Source organism: Gordionus sp. m RMFG-2023, chromosome 5 (genome assembly GCF_954871325.1).
Source record: "Gordionus sp. m RMFG-2023 chromosome 5, tfGorSpeb1-WG-v2, whole genome shotgun sequence".
Lineage (NCBI taxonomy): Eukaryota > Metazoa > Nematomorpha > Gordioida > Chordodea > Parachordodidae > Gordionus > Gordionus sp. m RMFG-2023.
The window spans coordinates 8,591,800-8,611,731 of NC_088779.1; the positions used below are offsets into that span (position 1 = coordinate 8,591,800).

Here is a 19,932-nt window from a genome sequence, read left to right on the forward strand (position 1 = left end):
AAATAATATTAAGTAAGCATCGAGATTTAAAAAATAGATGTCCAAAACTTTCTGCCATCTATGAGCAAAATCTCCAAGCTTACAATATTACTTTTGTATAATCTAAATCTGGCCATTTTTAAAATCGACCCGAAACGGGCTTTTTATAACAACACTACAAGACAATATTATAATAAAATATAATTTTTAGTATTATATTTAAAAAAAAACCCTATCTGTTCAAGCATAAAACTTATAATAAATTGATCTACCTAGTTTATTTCGTAAAAAAAAGTTTTTTTATAAAATATCAATTTGGGCAGACAAGATATTTATTACTTTTTTATATATAACTAATTATAATAATTCAGTTTTATAATATTCAAACGATGCAATTTAATTATATTTTGTGTAATTTGGTATTTTATTTAATAACCATAGAATAGTTTACCTTTTTATAGTATAGTTTTAAAAATAATAATGTTGTTCTATTTAGAACTAAGAAATAAGTACAGTATACATAATATATATTTTAATAAATTTAATTGCTATGCTCATCATTCATAATTGCTTGTTTTTTTAAATATAATAGTGGTTTCTATACCACGCTCTGACACGGTAATGGTATTCAATCTGATTAACTTATAGTATATGTAAATTAAAACCACTTTTTTAAAATAGCATATCTAGTCCAGTACTATTAATGTAGGACTAGTATTCCGAAGGTCTGGGGTTTAAATCTGGATTGACAATTTATATGTTTTTTTTAAATAAATTTGATACAAAAAAATTAATATGGGAATGTTAAAAAATTTAATTTAATTAGTGCTGTGCTGTTAATACAACTAGCTAACGTTATCAGAAATATAATTTTGCAAAAAATAATTATAACTATACTTTTTATAAAATGCAAGTAGTAACTATATTTAGTTGTATATTTTAAAAGATAACGATAAAAATAACTTAATTTTTCATGTTAAATCTTATAATATATTTGACTCATTATCACACTGATGATAACCAAATTAAAAATTACTTTTAATTATTTAATACCTTTTTGTTTAGGTCAAATAAAAATTTTTTATACACATAAATTAAATAAATATCATTTTTAGGCCATTTCCAGACTAGTTTTGTTAAACGGCTCGTTTTGAGCCGATTTTCAAAAACAACTAACTCAAATGTTAAATAATATATAATTACAAAAAAAAAACTTTTATAAAAGTTAAATCACAAAACTTATAGGAATCTATTTTTTAAAAATTAAATATATAAAAAAAATGTAGCATCATAGAACATAAAATTTGGCCCCATTAATAGGGAAAATAATAAACGCATTGATAAATATAATTTATTTTGGCTCAATCATAAAAAGGGATCATTTTTCAAAGTTAATTAACAGTAGTTTTACCCTACATATTGGGGATAAAACAAACCCTCCTATACTTCCCTGCATTCTAATTATAACCCTGGATTCGGGACGATCTCGTACTATATAGTTTATAATTAAATGAAAAAACCTTAGTAAATAGTCCACAAGTTTAAAAAAAATCGCGATTAAAAGAAAACACAAAAGCCCTATGTCTTTTCCCATGTATTTTAAAACCGAAACAAATTAACATACAATAAAATATAAGAAAAATAACCCTAAGGGCAAAAATGTAAACAAATATAAAAACAATATTTAACACTTAGATTACTCATAGATTTAACTAAAATATATAATGGTAATTTATATATTTTTATCTCATATTCGAATTATCCTGTATCTAGCAACATGTCAAATTACTTTTAAAATTATTTTTTTACAAATAAATTTATTTAATACGTATATACCAAAATACAGCGTTTACATGAGCGAGGGTGGTGGGAGGGGGGGGGGAGGAGTGGAATGAAGCATTGCTTACAAATTTTTTGAAGAGGGATCAACCCCATTAAAAACCTATAACCTATCCACCTAAAAAAAATTTAGCCGGCTATGTTATCACATTATTAATTACATGTTTATGATTATAATGGTAATCCCTTCATATATTTTAAAAAAATGATCAATACTCTATTACCATCTATCAAAAAATTGATGAAGTAGGGCAAATTCATTTAATAATTTTACTATAGACTAGTGTTGTTAAACGGCTCATTTTGAGCCGATTTTTTAAAACGGCTAACTCAATATTTTAGCCAGAAAAATATTGTCTAAGTCTCGAGATTTCGATAATATAAGCCTAGACCTTTGTTCCTTCTATGAGCAAAATCTTGAGGCTTAAGTAATATTTTTCTGGACGAAATATTGAGTTAGCCGTTTTTAAAAATCGGCTTAAAACGAGCCATTTAACAACACTACTATAGACCTATTAATCTATATATTGCTAAACATCGACCATTTGCACATTCATAATCATAATTTTTTTTAATTAAACATATTTCTAGATAAGGGCGTCGCTAACTGGGTTCTTTGGATTCTAAAGCTTTCCTTGAAAATTATAATCAATTTTGAAAAATGGATTAGTAGCCTTTTTTCTTAGAAAATAGCACTTAATTTTTAAATAATCATCAATTTAATAGCTATCTTGGAATATTTTAGATAAATATTATTTTCAATGTGGTAAAATCATTTTATTAATATAATATTCTTCCTTTCGCCTTATGTAAAATTAAAATGGTGTGAAATCATAAGATGTTAAATTATTTGAAAAATAAGTATTTAACCAATTTAAAATTATTTTATAAGTGATTATTTAATTGATAGATCCTATATATCAAAATAAAATAAAACCTAATACATAAAATAAGTTAAATTGTTTAAATTCAAATTTTTGAATATACAAAAAGGTTTTGTTATATTTCACATTTAATCGCATGTGATAGTCCCATTTTATTCTGAAAAAGCAACTAAGTACTAACTTGTGAAAAATATATTTTTTAATTATGATTAGTAAATGCATTTACATTGTGTCCCAATTGAAGTGATAACCTTTTTGCTTTGGCAAAAAGCCAATTCTCAATAAAATTCTATAAAATTTTATAGATTATGAGAGAGAGATAAAAGATTATCAATTTTTTCTGCAAATTTCATTAAATTCTAGAAGCTGGGTCTAAAGTTATATTAAAGTTTGGAAAACAAAATTTGCTCCAAAATTCAAAAACTCATCTTTTAGTTTTTATTAACTTTACTGAGACAAAAACATAATAACATCAACATATAAAATAAATTTGAGTAAAATGTTGTCAAGCATATGTTTAAAAGCCAATAGCACTATTACATGCTCTAATACATTCTGTTCCATGTTTGTACACCTCGCAAATGCGCTTTTGATAAACACGTTCTTGAAGAACGTTTCATATCTTGTAATTGACCAAAAATTAGGGCAATTATAGAGTGTGAGGGGGGGGGTTTAAAGTTTGGTGAAATAAAATTTAGAGTTTCAATTGAAAGCAGATCCACAATTTCTTTTGCTCGGTAAGCTGGAGCACTGTCCTGCTGAATATAAAAAATGCTCTGCCCGACCGTTCTTTAATAGCATACATTAGGTGCCCACCGACTAATACGTCATGATAGTATGAACCATTAAAATTGATAAAGATGAACTCTATGTAGCCAAGACTAGATACCATACCATGGCGCATTTAGAGATAATTGAACGAATACGAAGCAATCGATTTACTGGAAATCTTTTTTTTCTCATTGAATCTGCAACGTACACTATTATTTAGATATGGTGGAGTTACTGTAAACAGCTTTTCATCCGTGGATTTACATGAAATAAGCTAACTTCTGAGGGTATTTTCGTAGAAGTTGTTTGGGTACCAGACGGACAATCCTATTTGCATTGGTTAGATCCTGGATTTATTTCCTTTAATCCACACTGAAGTTGGTAAAATACCTATTTCTCGGGATAGTTGAGGATTTGTTATATGGATGCCAGATCGGTCTTCTCGGCTCAATACTAGTGTTTCAACAGAATAAATATTCTCCATAGTACACGATGTGCCAGTCTTACCACCACCATAGCGTTCTGCTTAATAAAAATTGACATTGTAAATTTCGAATTTATTTGTCCAACTTTTATTATGTGAATAACTTTTGACTCATTTAATAGATTTAATGAATTGCACAAAACATTAATAATTTATTCCCCTGTCAATCTAAAAAATTTTTATAGTTAGAATTGATAGATTTATTGTTAAAAGAAAATGGATATCAGTTCAATTAGGAAACGGTTAAATTATAATTAATTATTGTAAAATATATAAATCTATGCCCATAAATCCTGCCGAGGGCGTGACTAAAACAGACCGAAGGCCCATCATAGGTATGGAGGCGCGAAGCCCTCCATATAATAACATATAAATGGAGTAAATATATATAGGACACTTAAAAAATATAAATTACGACCTCTTTGCATCCCCTTTTATAAAAAGCTAGCATCGATTCGGTTTCAGGATAATTTTATGCTATAATTCTTAAATATAATTTTAGGTTTAGACATTCTATCAACATCACATTCTTGCAAATCAATATATCTACTTTACTAATGCATCCAGAAGAAAAAGAAGCAAAAAAAGTATTGCTTTCTTGATATTTTTCAAAAAAATTTCTTATATAAAATTAATATAATCTTAATACTATATTAATGTTAAAAAAATGAATAATAATCTGACAGTTTTAAAAATAATGAATTTTATCTTTATTAAGTTAAAAATAATTTTATATTTACGTTAAAAAAGTTATAATATTTTTACTACCTTAAAAAATTTATACTTATTTTTTATATTATAATTTATGAAAATCATGCGCAAACAATTTAATATTGGTGTAATTTTTTTATTACTTTAAAAAATATAAGCTTTAGGGTATCAAATAAAAAGCGCTTTTTTAAATAAATAAAGTATAAAATCATGCAAATGAATGTTTTATGCAATTTTACTTTTAAAGATTAAACATTTATGAAGCAAATAAATAAATGCTTATATTTTTAATAACTAAAAGAATAAAAATTATTATATTGTAATCTTATATTTATCTTTTTAAATAAATTTTTTTTTCTTTTTTGAAGAATTTATTTATTTAAAAGCCTAATAATTGCAATTATAGTATTAAAAATATTATTTAGCTCTAGAAATTTTGATGTGAATAAATTAATTATTAAAAAGGGAAACCAAAATTTATTTTAAAAACTTGAAAAAAGAGATCAGAACCAATGACATGCATTTTATAATTTTTCTATTTATAATTTGAAAAATATGAGTGGCCCTATTGTGAATTTTTTAATTCTCTATATTGTTGGTCATGATTATTGTTCCCAAATAAAAAATATATTTGGAATGATAAAGGATTTTAGGATATAAATAAAATTTTGAAGTCAGTTTAATGCCATGAAAAAAAGCTCATTTTCAGTCGATGATTCAATTGAATATGATAGATTTAATATTCAAAATAACAATAGAAACTTTACTCAAAAACAAATAGAATTATGCCTATTTATAAATCTTAATTTTTTGTATGGTTTGATTAATATAAAATAATGATTTTCAATTACTTCCCTAGTAGTAAACTTTATACTCCAGCATTGTAAAGCATCCAGCGTAAATGAGGGAAAGGTTTTTTTATTTATTTAATTTTAAAAAATAACACTCTTACATTTAGAATTTTTTGAAAGTTTGTAGAACAAGAATATTAATAATTTATATATACTTTTTACAATATATGAAAGGATTACCATTCCATTTAAAAACTTGTATTTAATAACGTGTAAATATCGCCATCAACTGTGATATGCATAGATCTTTGAAGGGGGAGGGTAGAGTTTAGTGAATATTATCAATGTAAATTGTGCTGTTAAAGGCCCGATTTGGTTCTAAAAAGGTTCTGAATAAAATTTATAAAAATAATATTATGTATGCCTTGAGATTTGGCAAATATAGTCAAAGCATTTATATGAGAAATTTCTTCAGCTTTACACAATATTATTTTGGCTAAAATCATAAACGGGCCATTTATGAAATCGACCAAAATCGGGTCATTTAACAACACTGGATGTATGCGCTGACTAAACATAAAAATTATTTAATGGTAGTTAAAATTTAAATCTCTACGTTACTAGTATTTTAATTTTTAAATATAATTTATTCATTTTGTGATGATATTTGTTTATTTATATTCTATTAAATAAATAAAAAAATACCACATTAAATATTTAATAAAAATATGAACAATATATATATTGTGAATAGTTAATTATAATCACAATCAAAATAAATTAAATTTAGAATTTTATATACAAACATCTATAACTTAGTAAAGTAATAATCAAATGCCTCTATTTTACTTAACATTTTGTAGATGTAACATTTGTTTTGATTAGAATTTATCCTATTTGTTAAAATGGCCGAAATTCAACAAAGCGATCAAACTAGTTCAACTAACCCTAATCTTAATGATGATTCATTATATCCAATAGCCGTATTAATCGATGAGCTTAGAAATGAAGATGTTCAAGTTTGTTTACCTTTCAATATCACTTATATATTTTCTAATAGTGTCGATTAAATAGTATCAAAAAGTTATCTACTATAGCATTAGCTCTGGGTCCAGAGCGAACAAGAAGCGAGTTGGTCCCATTTTTGACAGGTAATTATATGAACGTACAATATATTAGAAATAAATAACAGAGGCTATATATGATGAAGATGAAGTTTTACTAGCTTTGGCAGAACAATTGGGCCAATTCACAAGTCTTGTTGGTGGTCCAGAATATGTTCAATGCCTTTTGGTATTTAAATTTATAACTGATATTATCAATAATATTTTTAGCCACCACTAGAAGGCTTAGCCACAGTTGAAGAAACTATTGTTAGAGATAAGGCAGTAGACTCATTAAAAATTTTAGCAGCCTTACATACTCCTCAAGCTCTAGAAACATATTTTGTTCCTTTGGTGAAGAGATTATCAACAGGTAATTTTATATTATAAACAATTTACAATATTATCATAGGAGATTGGTTTACATCAAGAACATCTGGTTGTGGATTATATGCATGCACATATCCTAAAGTTTCAACCACTACTAAAACAGAATTAAGACTGTAAAGATCATTTTTCATGATAATAAAATTATATTATATTTAGAAATTTTAGATCTCTAGCATCTGATGACACACCAATGGTTAGAAGAGCTGCAGCAGGAAAATTAAGTGAATTTGCTAAAGTTATAGAACCGGAGTTCTTGACAACAGATATTATACCAATACTTACTGCATTATCACAAGATGATCAGGTTACCTTTTTATGATTAAAAATGTTAATATTATAAAAGGAAAAACAGAGCTATAAAACAAAGAGTTTGCTATTAATATGAAGATAAATACAATGGCCTATTTGAATCTTTATGACATTAAATATATTTAAGACTGCTGCTATTTATTTGGAAAAATATTACAACATAAATCATTATTTAATTTTTCAACAATTTCCTGACTTGTTCCCATTAGCATTAGTTTTTTATTTGCAAGATAATATTAAACTGAAATTTAAAAAAACAATATTTTACAATCTTAGACCATAATTCTTCAATTAAAATTTTATTTTTATTTGGTTTAAATCAGATTTTTGCCAACCCTAGTAATTTGAGATTTGTAAAAAGAATAGCTCTCATTAGGTTTATAACTAGAACATTATAATTTTAATTTGTATAAAATATACAATCTGTTTAAGCTCCATGACAAGATTTATCCATTTAAAAAATGGTTGTTTGAAAATCACTTTTCATTCGATTTATAATGGAATTACTATTAGTTTTCCTTATTTGATGCTTGATTCCATATTCTTAATATATACTTTATAATATAAAGGATTCAGTGCGATTGTTAACTGTAGAGCCTAGCCTGGTGGTGGCTGGCTTGCTCAGCCCTGCAGATCGGGACAAGCTTGTGGTTCCCTTGCTTAAGCAAGCCTGCGATGATAAAAGTTGGAGGGTGAGGTACGTGGCTGCCGATAAGATAACTGACATTCAGAAGGCTCTTTCTGGCTTTCCTATTTCAGGTTTTTTTTATTATTAATTTTAGGAATTAGGTTCATTCATTTAAAAAAGTTTCACTCTAGCCTTCATAATATGAACTAGATTCGTTTAGATTAATTTTTTAAAAAAATAACTGATTCAATAAGAATTTCTAAATATTTCTTAATTATGCATATAGGTGCTGAGACTGGTTCTAAGCCAAAAGGTTCGGAAGAGTGTCACATTAATGCAAGTAGTGGTTTGAATAGCATAACCCCTCTATTTTTGAATCTGATTAAAGATGGTGAAACTGAGGTCAGAGCCTCAGCCACTAATCAAATAAAAGGTTTTCATTAAATTTAATAATTTAATAACTAAAAAACAGTTCAGATAATATGAATAATAATTATAAAAAAGATTACTAAAACGAAAAAAGATTACTAAAACGAAAAAAGATAACTATATAATAATAAAAAGCGACCACTTTAATTGTATTATTTAGAGAACAAAAAGATCAAAATTAGACTAACAATAATTATGATGTCAATTTATTTTATATTACCCTTTTTTATATAAATGATTTTTAAAACGTCTTTAATTTCGCAGATTTTTGTCAAAACATTGACCCAGCCGAAAGAGAGACGTTTGTGATAAGTCAAGTCATACCTTGCATACAAGAATTAGTTAATGATCCACATACTGCAGTTAAAACAGCCCTTGCTTCTGTTATAATGGGATTGGCTCCCATCCTTGGGAAAGAACAGTTTAGGATTTTTTTAAAAAATATTGAACAAAATTTTTCTCATTATAAATAAATATTAAGCATGCTCTATGCACGTGACTGGTTTTAAGGAAAAAATTAAAAAATATGTATATTATAAGAAATCTCTCAAGGTTTTTAAATGTATCCTTTATGATTTCCTGTCAATGTTTTTTTGGCACCAACAAAATTATTATGGGAAAACGAATACACTTCTCTTGAAGCTTTAATAAGATTATTCTTTCATTATTATTTTTATTTTATAACATAAAAGATAAGGATTAAAAGAAGGTTCTTGCATTCTAGTTATGACTTTTTTTCAAGCTAAAATCTGACTTCTTATCTCTTAAAATTAGAATACAAGTCAAATGTTGACTTGAAAAAGAGGAGAAGTCATGTTAGGATGCATGCAGCCCAATACAAAGGATTGGTAAAATATTAGATAATTTAATTTTTACACACAAAAACAGCACTATAGAACATCTGTTGCCTTTATTCTTGGCTCAGCTGAAGGACGAATGCCCGGAAGTCAGACTCAACATTATATCCAACATCGAATCCGTCAATAAGGTTTTATTTTTAAATGTTACCAGTTTTGATTCCTTTGACTATTTCTCTCATAATAATTTGTTTATTTATTTTTGCTATATTAACTAATTATTATCTTTATATTATATTTAAATGTCATTAATATTTACTCTTATACATCTAAATAATTTGGTTTTGTATAATATACTTATACTTTTTGACTAATTTAAAGTGGGGCTCAAACCGATAGGTATATCAGCTGGGTTTCATTCAAGTTTTAAGTTTGAAATTATAAGCATATTAGTTCCATTCCTATTTTTAAACGAATTTATATTTGTTCTAGTTTATAATACATATCAGATCGTTCTGGTTTTACAAGTTTTAAATTATTGAAAATTAAAGAATTCCTTAATTTACTATAAAATTTGCATAAAAAGTAACATAACCACATGAATTTTTATTAATATATTTAAAAATTGTTTTGAATTATGCCAATCATTTAAAATAAATAAATATAATTTAAAAAACCGTTATAAAACGGTTAAAACTGGTTCGAAGATATTATATAACTTTTCAGTTCTTTCCCAAAATTTTCTTATAATGATGGTGTTATAGCTCGAAAACTTATAATATTTTAATTTGCGTTTGTAGTTAGGTTTGACACTGTAGCTTAGCCAAGTTTTTATCCTAATAATTTGTCTTAATCATTTTGTTGAGTTTAAAGGTTTAAATCAATTTTTTAGGCTAAAATCATAGCCATAGCCTTATTGGGAAAATGTTGATTGATTTAAAAACACCAATTGGATGGGATTCGACTACCGATTCTTGATGCATAAGAACTTTGTAATGACAATATTAATACGAATTCCTCCTATATTTTGAGATGTCCCGGCATATTTTTTTGATCCATTTTGGTTCTGGATTTTAAAAAAATATTTATTAACTCTTTAATGTAAAATAAAAATTTAATTCAATTAAAGTTTATTAGTATATCTTCAGAGTGGAATAAATATATTAATCGACATCATTCAATCTTTCTTTCTTCTTAAAGATGATTTTTTTTTGTGTTGTATGCTACATTTTATATTTATGTGATATATTTTTATACAAAAAAAATTGTAAAGGAAATTTATTGATTTATAAATCTTTTATTTAAAATAAATGCCCTCAATATATATAAAATAAGGAACCAGCAGGATCCATAGAGGGAAGATCTGTACTATTACCAGATCATATTATATCATACCTTTTATTCCCTATTACTTATTTTAAACTTAATGATTATTATTCCAAAGTGTTTTACTTTTTTGTGATCAAGGCTCCAGTTTCTGTGTATTATTCAATTTCACAACTAATATTTGATCTTTTATGATCCTCCATCAAAATAAAAATATTTTAATTTTCATCTATATTTTAATCACTTTTTTTCTTCTTCATTTACTGGTTATAATTTGCATCATGGGTGATAGGTCTAGTTTGATAATGGCACAAATTAAGGAATGTATTAGATAAAATATATTTATGATTAAATAATATCTGATGTAAGGAATATCAACGGAAGAATTTTCTTTAATTAGATGAAATATGTTAATATCTGAAGTAAGGAATTGAATTAAAGGTTAGAGTAGAGAGTTCTGGGTTTGGGCTATTTAAAGGCTTGAAATATATGGGTTAGGGTTTGAAATTTACTAATAAAGTTTAATCATTTTTTTAATTACCTGATACGTCATATTATTATAGATAGACGAATAGAAATTGAAATAAATCGGTTTGTTATAAACAATTGTTAAGTTGAACATATAGAAGTCTATAGTCATATTTTGAATTTTGAGATTAATGGATCTGTTTTTTTTAAATAAACTTTTTAAAGGTTCTGATTAAAATTATGTTATTAATTTTATGCATAAATTTGGTTTATCACCACCATGGTGCTCTTTTTCCCATATATCTTCTTTATTTTTGCCCGATACAATTCCCACAAATTACATGTCTCATAAATCCGTGCTACTCATAATTTGTATTCATGGACGCACCATATATATATTCCCTAGACTCTTTATTCATTTTCTCTACCACGCAAAATTTCCTACACTACACCCCTTAGAGACTTAAGTACTCGCAAAACATTTTCTTCTACCAGGTTCAACTTCTTTTTTTGTTCTTTTAAACTACATTTCACTCTTATCATTTATAGATCTTGCCAAATCGCCTCTTTTATCACCTCCCAATTTATTGTTTTTGGCTTCTTTGGCCTTACTGTTCTACTCTATTCTCTAAGCAGCCAATCTCCTGCTCAACTAATCTTTTGGTCGGCACTATTTTCTTGCTTATCCTGTTCCTTTTCCTAAATCACTATCCCTATTTTCATATATCAATTGGTCATCTCTTTCTACATATGACCTTGACTAGTGTTGTTAATCAGTCAGTTTTGGGCCGATTTTCAAAAACGGCTAACTCAGTATTTTATTCAGAAAAATTGCAAGCATGAAGAGTTAGTCATACAACGCACAAAGGTCTAAAAGTATATTAACGAAATCTTGAGGCTTATCTGACTAAGATATGAGTTAGCCGTTTTTAAAAATTGGCTCCAAACGAGCCGTTTAACAACACTAACTTATCAATTCTCATTCTTTCCTATATCTTGCCCCCAACCCCCGTGACTATGGCCCTGGTTTTATAACTTAAATGTTCAGTATGGCCCCATCTAAAACACTTTACTATATTAAAACGTTTCATTACACGCACTTCAGTTTTATGCCCTATCTTAAAACATAATTCACATCTCACTTCATATAATTTCTTAACACTTTTTTTTTTACCAAACTAAAATCTCATAAAATATAATTATGAAAACTATCACCGCTAACACATGCAATTAATTTATTGTGTAATATAGATATTTTGGTAACCCCAAAAAATTTTCATACTTATTAACAATATTATTAAATATTTACCTTAGTATCACTCACTATCTTTTTATGATGATTTTCCTCAATTTAAAATTACTGTTTATTAATTATAAAAATAGGCTTCCAGAAACTTCAATCAAATAATTTAACATTTTTGTATGAATCACATAATTATATTTTTCCTATTCTTTTTTGTACGAATCAACTAATTGGTAAGGCATTGAATGTGGTTATTAATGGTTTTTTGAAGTTATAATGATTTAGAGTTTCATAAAAGACAGGCGTATTATATTAGATGCCACTAAGTTAGGATTATGCCATTTCTTTTTAACTCCTAAAATAAAATACTAAATAATTAAGCAATTTATTTGAATAATCATGATAATTATAATATAGATAGATATAATTTTAAGGAAAAACAAAAATCGTTATATATAAATTTATATAATTTAAAAATTTAATTTATTTATTTAAATTTGATTTATGTTTATTATTACGAAAATAAGAATATTGACATATATGTATAAGTGACAAGATGATTTTTTTCCTGTTTTAAGGATACTCGCATTAAAATCTCTCCATAAACGCTCAATACTTTGAGTATGGGTCTATCTAACCATTTGAGTTTATAAAGTTTTTGTTGTGATTAACTGAGTAATGACCATATCCACTTTCAATAAGATTGTTATAATTTGAGAAAATATTAAATTTTAAGATTTATGAATATTTAATTTACCCCTTCCATTTGTCCGTCATTATAGTGGAATCTGTATGTACATGCTTACTGATTATATGCAGAAGGGTCTCTATCTCTTTTTTCAGTTTCAGCTATAAAATATTTCCCATCGTTCCATGATATCCCACCTACAACCCAAATGACAATTGATTTTAAAATCCTCCCTGTATTATTTTTTCTTTTAAAAATATGGAATTCATCTATGATCACATGTCCAGGACCCTTTACTTTATAAATTTTATCGTGATCGTAATTTCATATAGAAGAACCATGGTTTTTAAAAGATCGTGATTTTCATATTAATCACACTTGTTGCCATAATAGCATGAAATTGTAACTTCTATAGTGACTTTTTAGTTTAATACGGTTGGCACAAATTACTTTTGGAAAATAGTAAAATATATCTATAAAATATGTCAATAGGTTTTTTTAGATAATAGTAAAATTTGCTGCCATACACAGGTCATCTCTTTTGAAAAATAGGGGGCCCTGGACATATGATCAAAATATATAGATCCCATATTTAAAAAAAAAATAACACTAGGAGGATTTGGAATCAAATAGAAATGATGGTAAATTATTTATAGCTGACTCTAAAAAAAGAAATAAAAGACCCTTCAAGATTTCATCTATAATGACAGACAAATGGAAGGAATAAATTAAATATTGATAAATCTTAAAATTTAATATTTTTTCAGATTATAACAATCTTATTCAGAATGGATATGATCATTACTCGATCAATCACAATAAGAACTTTATAAAGCCAGAGGATAGATTGACTCATGCTCAAAGTATTGAGGGTTTATGGGGGGATCTCTAAGAGAGCATTCCTACAACGGAAAATTTTCTGGCCGCATATATATATGTTAATATTCTTATTTTAGTAATATTAAACATGTTAAGTTTATATAGACCATTTTTGTTTTTCCTTAAAATTATATCTATCAATATTATAGTATAATTGATTATATATCTGATTATTTAAATAAATTGCTTAATTATTTAATATTTGATATATCTCTATTTCTACTCAACATTTTATATTATGATATAAAAAAATTATAAATTCAAAAGAAATGGCATAGTCCTAACTTAGTAGCATTCGATTTTCAAAAAAGGATAATTGGCATGAGTACTTTAAATTTATTATTCTTAAATAATTTGTTGTTCATAATATTTTTTCCAATGCAATCAATTCTTTATTTAATTTAATTTCCTTAATTCGCAAAATAATTTTGTTAAATAAAGGGATTATAATTAAAAATGGTAAGTTATGTAAAATTTTTTAAAATTTTCTTTGTAATTGATAACCTTTTTATTAATGTAACTTGTAACGGCATCGAGTTACTTTTCGAAAGTAATTTTTAACAACGTTACTTTCTTATTTTCCTATATTGGGTATATATTAATTATTTTTTACTGGGAGGAGGGGGGTGGGTTGACTTAAATTTTATTTTAACTGTGAGATTGGAAATATTTTGTCAATGGACAAAAACTTTTCTTGGGCTGGACCTGATAAAATAGGTTCTATACCGAAACGAGGCACTAATAAGTATTTTTCTTATGATTTATTAAAAAGACTTGAATTTTAATTTTAGACATCTGTAATAGCCAGCTTGATATAATAATTTGTATACATATTCAGGTTATAGGAGTTAAACAATTGACTCAATCATTGTTGCCAGCTGTGGTCGAATTGGCGGAGGATACGAAGTGGAGAGTTAGGCTTGCTATAGTTGAACATATGCCATTGCTCGCTAACCATTTGGTATCTATATCACAAATTTCTTACTATCATAATTTGGATTATAATATAATTTTTAATTTTAACCTAATGACCTACTCATTTCCATTTTTATGCTTTAAAAATTATCATAAAATTCAAAAAAATAACACAATCAATTTAAATTCCCAGGATATAAAATTTTGAATGTTTAACGGTTTTTCCATTTTGGGCCATATATTTTGGTCCTAGCCATAGGCTTATAATACACATCATAGGAATCAAGCAAATAAATGCATGACCAAAAATAAACACTAGCGATTTTAATTTGTTCTATCAATTACTTATGAATTTAGCATTGATAATTATTATAACTATATAGAACTAGTTTTTTTATAAGGTTGGATCCAAAAATTGTTTAAAAAGTAGTTTTCAAACTTTGAAAGAGGACAAAAAATGTTAATTATGAAAAATTTAAAAATAAAAATTAATCTTTTGACCACATATTTTTATTTTCCACTGAAAAAGGCTTATCACATGTTATGTTTTTCAATAAAGTTTTGAATTTTTGATTCTTTAAGCGTGGGAAAGATGATTACTAAATTATTTTAAATGAAATTTAGTGAGATATTACAAATATATTATATTTTAAATTTTAGGCTAATTAAAATTATTAGCGGTAATTTTATTTTAAGCATTTTTTTTACCACTCTGAAAATTTTTATATGAACAGTTCTTGGTATTCTCTTCAAAATATCTGAAATTTGTGGGGAAAAAATTATACCAAAATTTTTAAAAATTAATTACAAATTTTTAACCGCCATTTTAAAAAAATATGTAAATTATTTAAGCTTTCCGAATTTCTTTGAATTTAATATTTTTTCATACTTTAAAAAAGATCACAATAACCACCTATGACTATCCCAATTTTAAATTAAAAGAAATTCGGATGGCAAAACACATGAAGCTTTTTATGTTCAAAATTCATAACGTAAATAAAACTACACTATTATTATATAAAAGGATCTTTAATATATTAAAAGGCCTTGTAGAGCATAATTTTTATTTTAACTTCATAATTTTTTTTAACCAATTTAAATCTTTTATAAATCATATTTTTCGAAAGGGTCATTTTTGATCACTGAAATTTCAGTAACTATTAAGTACTAGGAGGTTGAATCGATGCTTTCTAACGATTTCTTCTCATTATGCAAAATTTTATCAGAATTAAGATGTTCAAACTGTAAAGTAATAATAGAATTAATTATTGATTTTTAAAAATTTAGGTCAATTATTTGGTTGGGAAAATAACACAGACCCATCGCTCTTAAAAGATTAATCCTAACAAATCTAGTTAAACCCAAAAATTAATTTTGCACTCCCTTTACTTTACATAAAATCATTCAACTACTGGGAAAAAACCTAGATCAAAATTGCTAATAGATTTTAAGAAGTAACGTTTTTAAAAATTTAGGGGTCTGCATGATACTAAAATTATTTTTAAGCCTTTTTAAAATTTCAAAATAATTGCTGAATTTTCTTAATTATTATAAAGGAAAAAAAATCAAAACAATAATTTTTTTTTAAATTATCCAATGATTTTTGTAATTTCAGTGTTCAATAATTTTAAATATTCCAGTAATTTTGTCCGATTTTTTTTAAAGTGGGTTTAAACCCGTTTCGGTCCGAAATTCCCCGGGTTTGACTGGTTTTCCAGATATTGCTGTTAGGGTCCAGAACCCTAGAAAAGAGATATATTCTAAAGAAAATTTGTAATAATTTAGATTTGATTATAACTGCCAAAGTATAATTGCAGACAGGGTTGTGAATCCGAATTCGGGTTAAGAAATTTAAAATTGTTTGGGAATTTTGAGACCACAGACCAAGTAGAGACCAATTTATGAGCAACCCATTTAACCCATGGTAATATGGACCTTCGGACTCCTTTTAGAAGATCGGTTTCGATTAAGTTCCTGTTATCAAAATTTTCGTGAAATGGAGTTTAAAATTCCTGAACCAACCCTGATTGCAGCACCAGCTAAACATTTATGAAAAAATTGACACAATATTCTCATATTTATTTTTAGGGTAAAGAGTTTTTCGACGAAAAGTTAAACAATCTTTCTATGTCTTGGCTCGTTGACCATGGTATATGCATACAAATTTGATTTATTACTTGAATGGATTTTTTTAAAACAAATAATTGATTTAAGTGCTTTCTTTTCTTAAATTAAAAAAAAAGGAATAAGCTTAAGGTCATTTTTATAAGAAAATATACACTTATTTTTTAAAAATTTATTATCGATTTTTCATTGTATTTTCAAAATTTTGCACGCGTCTATATGTCATTTTAAAAAAAGTATATGCCATAAGGGAAGCTGCCACTCAAAATCTTAAAAATTTGGTCGAAAATTTCGGGAAAGAATGGGCTCAGACGGCCATTTTGCCCAAGCTTAACGCCTTGGCCCAGGATAAGAATTATCTACATAGGATGACGGCTTTGTTCGCTATAAATGTAATTTTAAAAAAAAATTAATTTAATAATATTATATATATATATGATATCCAACAAAATTATCTTAAAATTATAACATTAAAAACACTAGAAGCCATAACTTTAACCAGAGTAATTTATCTTAATATGAAATAAATGACAAGTTATTTGCCAGGTGATATTTATAAAATGGGTGAAAATGGTAAATTTAACATGTATTTGGCAATAATTTTTGTAATTCAAGAACCTAACAGGATTATTGAGAAGAAGAAAAGTAGGTGGGACAATTACTTTATCAACAACTCAAAGATATCACTGTATTAAAAAATAATCAATATTTTTTTATTGAATATAATAACTTACGAGGAAGTGAATTTTCTGAACTAAGTCATTCGCGGCTATTGACAACGGTCATACTATACCTTGGTCCGATGTTGCAATTGCACCTGAGGACTTTTCATCTTTCCACATATTATAACCATTCAGGAACTTGTTATCTTTTAAGCCTAATATAATTTTTATTTCAATGTTGGTAGCAGTCTTATCAGTATCCGCTGATACTTTAAGTTTTAATTGATTTCCAATGGTGAATACTTATAAATGATTATTATCCTTCTAAAATTAAAAAATATATGTGTTAAAAAAATTTAATGTACCTTTTTGCTGCAAGAATGTAAAAAAATTGCATATATCCATGAACATTTATAAAACTCACAATATCTTTGCCTATAATTATAGTGTTGTTAAACAGCTCGATTTTTAAAAAACGGCTGACCCAATATTTTAACCAATAATTATTATGCAAGCCTGGAGATTTTTCTCATAACCGGCACAAAGATTTAAACCGAAGTGTGAAAAAATATATAAAATTTTTATATATTTTTATAGGTCCTAGCCTCCTCTTTAGATGCCGATTTTGTGGGCAAAAATTTAGTTCCCCTTTGCCTTCAATTATCAACTGACAAAGTGGCTAACGTACGTTTCAATGTGGCCAAGACTTTTCAGAAGATTCACTCATCTATCCAGCCCGAGTATTTAAAAATATATTTATGTTTATAAAATTGATACTTAAAATTTAACAAGATATTTGGTTATTATCGATTTTCGAGTTTATGTATTCTTAAAACGCTCAGGGACACTTGATCACATGATACCCAATTATATTATTTTGGAAACCTGTCAATTATTATAAATGTTTATAGAAGAAAATAAACTGATTCACTTTTTTCTAAGGATTACTCCTCTCATGATATTATAAAAAAAATTATATTTCTTAATACTAGCACCATGCAAAATCAAGTCAAACCTTGCTTGGATAAATTGGCTCAAGATACAGATTTTGACGTCAAATATTATGCTTCTGAGGCTCTTTCCGGTTTTAATAAAACTTAAATATTTTATAATAAAAGTGATTTAACAAATAAATTAATTATTATCATCAATTTTAATTTACGAATTTATATTTTTAAAAATTAACTTAAAACAATTTTAAAGGCAAAATAACAAATATGTAATTAAAAATAATGAACTATGTGAAAATTGGGGGGGGGGGGTGTATGCATGACAAATGAGTCTCATCTTGTTAATTTTAATTTGGATTCTAAAGGGGATTTTCTAAACTTGATTTATAAAGTTTGAAATGATGAACTCAGAAGTACAAGACTCTGAAAAGATGGCAAAGTGTACTTGCTATCACTGGAATAAAATAGTTATTATGAGGTGAATAGGAACGCTTTGACCTCCTGTTGACTTCCAGTGATAGCAAGTATGAGATTTGGTTTAAAAATATATACATAAGAAAAATCACATGTTTAGATTTTTCATGTTCCCACCCAGTTGTACAGTACCATCTGGCTTTTAAAAAAGGGAATGTTGGAGGGGGAGGGGTCCAGACGATTGGATTACTCAGCCTAGACGAGGATTTTGAAAGGATATCTCTTAAAATTTTATTTTATAAAGGGGGTGAGACCGGTTAATCTGATCATCTTTTATGCCTTTGTGGAAAGTTATAAGAACGCAAAAAACTTCAGTCACCGACCGAAATAAAAATAGGCCTATCATTGTCAAAGAAATGAAATTATAATTAGCCAGAGTTTGTTTATAATGGAAAAATAAGTTAATTTATTATCTAAGATGGGCATACATATGGCATTAGAAAAAATTTAAATATGCAAAACAAAATTAAAGAGAAAAAAATAAATTTTCATTAGAATAAATTTAAAACATTTTTTAAATAAGATTACATCATTAACAAAATATATATTTAGCATGTGTTGGTGGTTGATCTTGCTACATTTTTTTACAAATCTATCTCTAAACGTGGAATCACATATTTAGCGAAAAACGACTTGTTCCTCCTCGTAACTACATATAATAATGTTTTTGTAAATGTATTAAAACATATTATTTAAATTAATTTTATTATATACCGAATTACTTTTAATATCATATATCACAGAAGAATAATATTCACTAACATTTCTGTTTATGATAAAATGTTATAGATGTATAATAAAAAGTAATTTAAACTAGTTGTAAACTAAGTTTTTTATTTATTTATAACGTTATATATGATTATTTCAAAAATGACATCGCAACGTATATTTGTAATGTAATACTCCTACCAATCATATTGTCCCCTATATATTTTTAATAATATAAATTCTATTACTCTTTTATTCATTATATTGTATACTACAATATGTCCGTTCTGTTCATAAAGCTTTTCAACAAATACAATAAATTTGAAAATTATTGGGATCAATGGCAGGCAAATTGAAACTATTATTTGGAATCTTGTTCT

The 19,932-nt window shown here is 26.4% G+C and overlaps 1 protein-coding gene across 1 annotated transcript; it reads left to right on the plus strand.

The window, feature by feature from the left end:
- The first annotated feature begins 6,330 nt into the window (after positions 1–6,330).
- LOC135929939 (serine/threonine-protein phosphatase 2A 65 kDa regulatory subunit A alpha isoform-like) lies at positions 6,331–19,896 on the plus strand. Its single transcript, XM_065466692.1, has 16 exons — positions 6,331–6,478; positions 6,520–6,610; positions 6,652–6,752; positions 6,794–6,935; positions 6,975–7,065; positions 7,109–7,256; positions 7,831–8,020; positions 8,176–8,322; positions 8,583–8,739; positions 9,207–9,306; positions 14,558–14,680; positions 16,723–16,783; positions 16,996–17,150; positions 18,018–18,160; positions 18,413–18,504; positions 19,397–19,896. The coding sequence occupies exons 1-16, from the start codon at positions 6,365–6,367 to the stop codon at positions 19,411–19,413; spliced, it is 1,872 nt and encodes a 623-aa protein (XP_065322764.1). The 5' UTR covers positions 6,331–6,364; the 3' UTR covers positions 19,414–19,896.
- The last annotated feature ends 36 nt before the right edge of the window (positions 19,897–19,932 follow it).